Here is a 5,408-nt window from a genome sequence, read left to right on the forward strand (position 1 = left end):
CCTCAGGCTGGGGGATGTAGGCGCAGTGGGCTCTGAGACTGACTCTGTGGTGGGAAATCAAATTTTTCTAACTCATGGTAAGTATACTGTAAATTACGTATATACTAAAATTTTCCAGATCAGTTTGTTCAGTGTGCAGTATATTCAGCAGTATTTTTGACATTTTTCTTTTTTAAAAAAAGAAAAAGGAAAAAAAAAATTAAAAGAAAGGTAAAAGGAATTTTCTAAGTTTTGTTACGTATCTGGTTGGAATAGGGAATGTTTGGAAGCGGACTGCTGTTTGCCTGACAGGTGAACTAACACTACAGTCGATAGGAAGGGTTTCTCCTGTAATCCTTTACCCCTTGTTTCCTGGCTACCTGAATTCTTTGCATGTTCAAAATGGAAACCATTGGTCAGAAACAGCATTCTCTCCCTCTTGTTTTTGATTTGATCCCACCATAAGACTCTCCGAGTGCCCCAGCTGGAGAACACTCTGTCAGTTTGGTTTCGTTTCGTGTTTTTGGTTTTTTTTTTTTAACACTGTCTCCCCTCCATACTAAAGTACGATATGAAGGCTTCATTTAATCTCCGCAGTTCATCTCATTTCAAATGTGTATGGAAGAAGCACTTCATTGAAAGCAGTGCTGTAAATATTCTGCCTTAGGAATACTTCTGTCTACATGCTTTCTCATCCAAGAATACTTCATCACACCGCACATGCTGCGTCTTAGACGGTGGGTGTTCCATTTTTATCCGCTACTCTTTATTTCATGGAGTCGTATCAACGCTGTGAACGCAAGGCTGTGAGATGGAACCAGAAGGCTGTTTGAACTTTTGAAACCTTGTGTGGGATTGCTGGTGGTGCCGAGGCATGAGAGGGCTGGTATGTGCGAGATAAAGGAGAGAGCGCATGCAGAGACCTGGTGGTGCATTCTGGGGTTTTATTTTCCTTGGCGAGATGTCTCTCAATCCTGTGGCTTTGGTGAGAGAGTGTGCGGAGAGCAATGATAGCAAATAAAGTACGAGTGTTTATTGCATTCAAAGGACATCCATATGTGGAAGACTTTAAGTGGGTTTTACACCTAGTTAATCGATTAGTTGAATGTGTTATGTGAAATGAATATTTGTATTTTTTTTCCCTTATGTCAACTGCTGTGAATGCTGTATGGTGTGTGTTTTTTTTTCTGTTAATGACCTGTAAGTGTGGTAATGTGAATTGAAGACGATGGGGTTTGCGATGAGAACATTGAGCTTGTGGTGTGCTTTGCAGCAGCTCTTGGAGCAGAGATCACTAGCGAGCTCAGTGTGCCTCTCCAGGGTGGAAGTTCCACTGTCTGTAAGATATCCATAAGAATGCTGTTTGCTGCAGTTTCGTGTTTGGATGCTTTTTATAAGATTTGTCACTGTAGGAAATTCTTAAATAAAACTGATTTAAGTAATATGTGTCTTTGTTTTGCAGCGCTGAATGCAAAGAATTCATAGCAGTTAATTAATTTTACCCTTTTGAGATGAACTTCTGTAAAGCTTTTTTGCAGTAATTCGGTTTGTTTCAGATAAGCATGCTCTAAAAGTTGACAAGTCAGATGGAGCCACCGCTCATCACGTTTCGATACCTGACACCCAGCTTTAATCCACTGTATTTTTGCACTGTTCAGTGATATGTATAGATCTAAAATGCAGTTCCCCCACGCTTGGGTGCCCGCACCTAGAATGGTAAGCAGTTCCCTCCAGATTGCATCTGTACCAAGGAATGTTACTTATTCCTTTAGGAGCTGGAGTTTCTCATCAGAAGTGGGTTGGGGGAGATGGACACTTAGTGTCGAGGTGTGTTTCTGTCCACAGCAGCTCCTGCGGGGATGAGTGGGTTTAACTTGTTTGCAGATCAGCTCACTCAGGGGAAGCAGGGTTCTGTACCACTTTTTGGCCCAGAAAGAAGCTGTAAACCCATGTCTAAAATGAGGCAGAGGAAAAGCCTTCCCAGCCAAATAAGGCATTAGTCAGTGTACACAGACTGAGAGAAGCCTTGATCTGAAAACAAGTTTATTACAGGTGCAGGAGTGTCAACCAAGGGGCAGCTTCTTAAAGAGCAGGATGTTTTAGCAGAAACTGGTGGAAAGTTATTTCCACTGGTGGCAGGAGCTAGAGGAATTGTTTCATCTACTTGCACTTGAAACCCACCAAAGCTTGAGCCATGTGTTTTATACACCCTCCTGCTAGCTATGAGCGTTCTGAAAATGGATATTTACACAGTTCTTAGCCTCTTTAGCTTTTCAAGCTGAGGCTTGTGAATAGTAAGACCATCAAAATCAGGGACAGAACAGCACTGCTGTTATTTTTCCACTTGCAGTGTTAGAAAATCAGCTGGGTCTCAATGTATCTCTTAAAGAGTTCAGAGAAGGGTTCTAAACCCTCCAGCTGAAAACTAATCCCGCACTTTTGTTGTTCATATCCCACTGCAAATAGTTGCTTAGCTGTTTCTTTTCTGCACCCAAGTCAGAATAATCTCCAAACTCTGTACCATCTGTGAATTTTGCATTTTAGCACTTGCACTATTACCAGCTACTTCTGCTGAGTAACACTTAAAAATGGTATTCTTGGACCTCCAAAGACTAACTGTGGCCCCCTGCAAGGAGCTTCACGGTAAGTTTCTGTAATTAGCATGGCTTTAATTTTGTTTAAATTGTCCAGGTTTAGGTTTTAACAGGCTGGCAGCACTGAGTAGTATTTGCCAATAATTTTAGCCTTCCTTCACCTTCAAAGTCCCTGAAAATTTTAGACTAATTTTCAAGTTTTAGTAGTATTTTCTTACTGCTTTGCATACTCTAGTGTTTATAAGTGAGTAAATAAAATACTATTGAAAACGTATTGAAGTGTTTGGAGTCTTGCTTTTTTTAAAGATACTTCTATAAAGTGACATACTAATGAATGTCAGATTCAAGAAAGGCAAAGTATATGTAAACTGTAAGGTGATGTATATTGTTATGAAAACAGGTTTTTATAACATAGCTTCTGGTTAGTTCTGAGACTGCTGTCAGCTGAACATGTACTGAAATTACAGATTGGACTGTGAAAGCTTCGTTCAGAAAACCACCCTTTTTGCAGCTCTTCACAGCACGGGCTGTACAGCAGGTACCTCTCGAGGACCTCGGGAGGGTACAGCAGGGGAGGTAAATGCCCCCAAACCCAGCTGGGACTCCACCTACCAGCAGTCCTGAGGGAGCAGTGTAAGGTACCTTCATCCTGCCGTGCTTTCCCGGCACGTGGGGTCATTCCAAAGCTGCCATCTGACAAGAATCCACAGCCCTAGTTCAAAACAAAACACTTCATTAATAAAGAGCAATGCCTGCCTTGGGCACTTGGCAGTGCTGTAGATTTAAAGGTCTTTTGACAGCAGCTGGGACAGTTCTACCCCAGCACTGGCTTGCATTGAAATCTAACTTCTTTCCCTGGTAACAAATGGGTGTGATGTTGGTACTAACCAAGACTTTATGCTCTGGTCCAACTAATGCAGTGTCACCATCAAATTTGACAAGATAATTTGTATAAGCTTTGTGGATAAAAAAATTTTCTGCCTGGGCTTCTTCATAGCAAAATGTTCAAAATTCCCAGTTCAACCCTGGAAGCTGAGGGTTCAGCTGCAACAGGAGCAGCTGTTACAACCCTGTGTCACACTGAAGAGACCTGCCCCCTGATCTTGCTCTGTAGTTCCCATCACTTGCCAGGGGAGTTCTCCAGGCTTGGCTCACCCTCCTCCAGGGACAGGCTCCACAGTTCCACTTCTCCACGTGCCACAGGCTGTAACACAACAGAGACTCATAACTGCTCAGTGGTTTAGGATCTGGACACTGAATCATTCTGCTTGTACGGATTAAATTAAGTTAATGATTCTAAATGTAATTCCTAGATTGTTTTAGAATGGTAAAATTGCTTGTAAATGAATATTTGATTTAGAGTACAATTTTCATTAGTCACTATTACATACATGCTCTGGAAAAGTTCTGTAATCAAGAGACATATGTTTTGGGCAGAGAGGAAAGTGTACTGGCTGTGAATGTAAATGAAGGTAATTAGAATATATGGATATTCTGATTTAAAAGATGAGGAACAATTCTGCTTTTATGTTGTAAAATGTTTCTCCCCAAACTCATGGGAATTACTCTGGAATCTTGATTAATTTTGCTGAGCAACTAATTTAGCAGTTCAAGCCTCAAAAAAATAGTCATCCCCCTCTCTGCAGTGTGGTTATTCAGGGGGTTTTCCCCCTCACACTCACTTCTGGAGCAGGGTGCAGTTTTCCTGTCAGGAACAATGCCACCCAATTAAAAAGCAGCAACAATGTGGTTATGGAGCTGGAATAAACTCTAGATTCAGCTTGTTACTTTTCAAGAGGAACTGAACTGAGTATCTGGCACTCACCTGCAACAACTGTGCAGAAACCACCAATCCCAGCTGGTTTGGACATTCATACAAGTACAAGCATTGTGTTTTTCTCCTATGCTGCTGCTGCTTTTGCTAGTTCCACACTTTTTTCCCCTTTTTAAAAACTTTTTTTTTTTTTTAATAACCATCAGCACTTTGAAACAGCTTCCAACTTACAAATACAAAATGCACTTTGACAAGAAATGGAATAGTTACCAAGCAGAAGAGGGTGTTCTCATCCTGCAACTTCTATCCTTGTCTTTACAAACCCGATGCTTTAAATTTGGAAATTTATATGTAAATATATTTGCAAATATTAATACTGACTTACTGATGCACTTTGTCACTGGTTTGTTCCAAATGCATCCTTTTGACATTCTGCTCCAGAAGACTTCACAATATTTTAATTCTACAAAAAGCATGAATACAAATAAAAGGATAAATTAATTCCACATCAAACAGAGTTAATTACAGGAAAAAAACCCATCATCAGTTATACATGTATTTGCTCACTCATAAGAGAAAAAACATAACTACATTTTTATTTGCCTAAAATGTCTTCACTACATGTATTGCTTTGCTGCACTACTTTGAGTGGGAAAAGGTAAATAATTCTTATACCCCACCAGACACATCAAATGTGGGTGCTGAGTCCCATGTGTAGCAGCTCCACCACTTCCACCTGCCTCGTCCCTGCATTTGAAGGACAACAGAATACCTTTATCTCCTTCATTAACTCCCAGCTTTCCTGCTATTTGCCTTGAACAGCATCCCTCCCATCAGTGCAGTTACTCTGGGTTTCTACACAACAGCAAAGGTGTGCAACTATCAGATCAGACAGGCTATGTAATGGGTGTTGAAGTCAGCCTGTGCCTTCCTAAAACACAATCCCCTCACAGTGATTTAAAGTTTCCCTGTAAGCACACAGGGACTGGAGTATCTGCTGAAGCTGCCTGCTGGGAAGTGGGATGTTACTAAGAAATAAATGTGAACTGCAGCATTCAGCA

The 5,408-nt window shown here is 41.0% G+C and overlaps 2 protein-coding genes across 2 annotated transcripts in view; one reads left to right on the plus strand and one right to left on the minus strand.

Annotated features, from left to right (window-relative positions):
- Positions 1 to 1,421, plus strand: part of TARDBP (TAR DNA binding protein) — a 4,952-nt gene extending 3,531 nt beyond the window's left edge. Inside the window, exon 6 of the mRNA XM_008945311.1 lies at positions 577 to 1,421. Coding sequence (XP_008943559.1) covers positions 577 to 632 — 56 coding nt within the window. The 3' untranslated portion in view covers positions 633 to 1,421. The remainder of the gene's footprint in view (positions 1 to 576) is intronic.
- Positions 1,422 to 3,308: 1,887 nt separating this feature from the next.
- MASP2 (mannan-binding lectin serine peptidase 2) overlaps positions 3,309 to 5,408 on the minus strand; it is a 10,996-nt gene continuing 8,896 nt past the window's right edge. The window contains 5 exon segments of the mRNA XM_008945312.1: positions 3,309 to 3,572; positions 3,574 to 3,643; positions 3,729 to 3,777; positions 4,733 to 4,762; positions 4,765 to 4,802. Of these exon segments, the coding sequence (XP_008943560.1) occupies positions 3,309 to 3,572; positions 3,574 to 3,643; positions 3,729 to 3,777; positions 4,733 to 4,762; positions 4,765 to 4,802 (451 nt within the window).

This window comes from Merops nubicus, unplaced genomic scaffold, assembly GCF_000691845.1.
Source record: "Merops nubicus isolate BGI_N331 unplaced genomic scaffold, ASM69184v1 scaffold28418, whole genome shotgun sequence".
In the NCBI taxonomy this organism is placed as follows: Eukaryota; Metazoa; Chordata; class Aves; order Coraciiformes; family Meropidae; genus Merops; species Merops nubicus.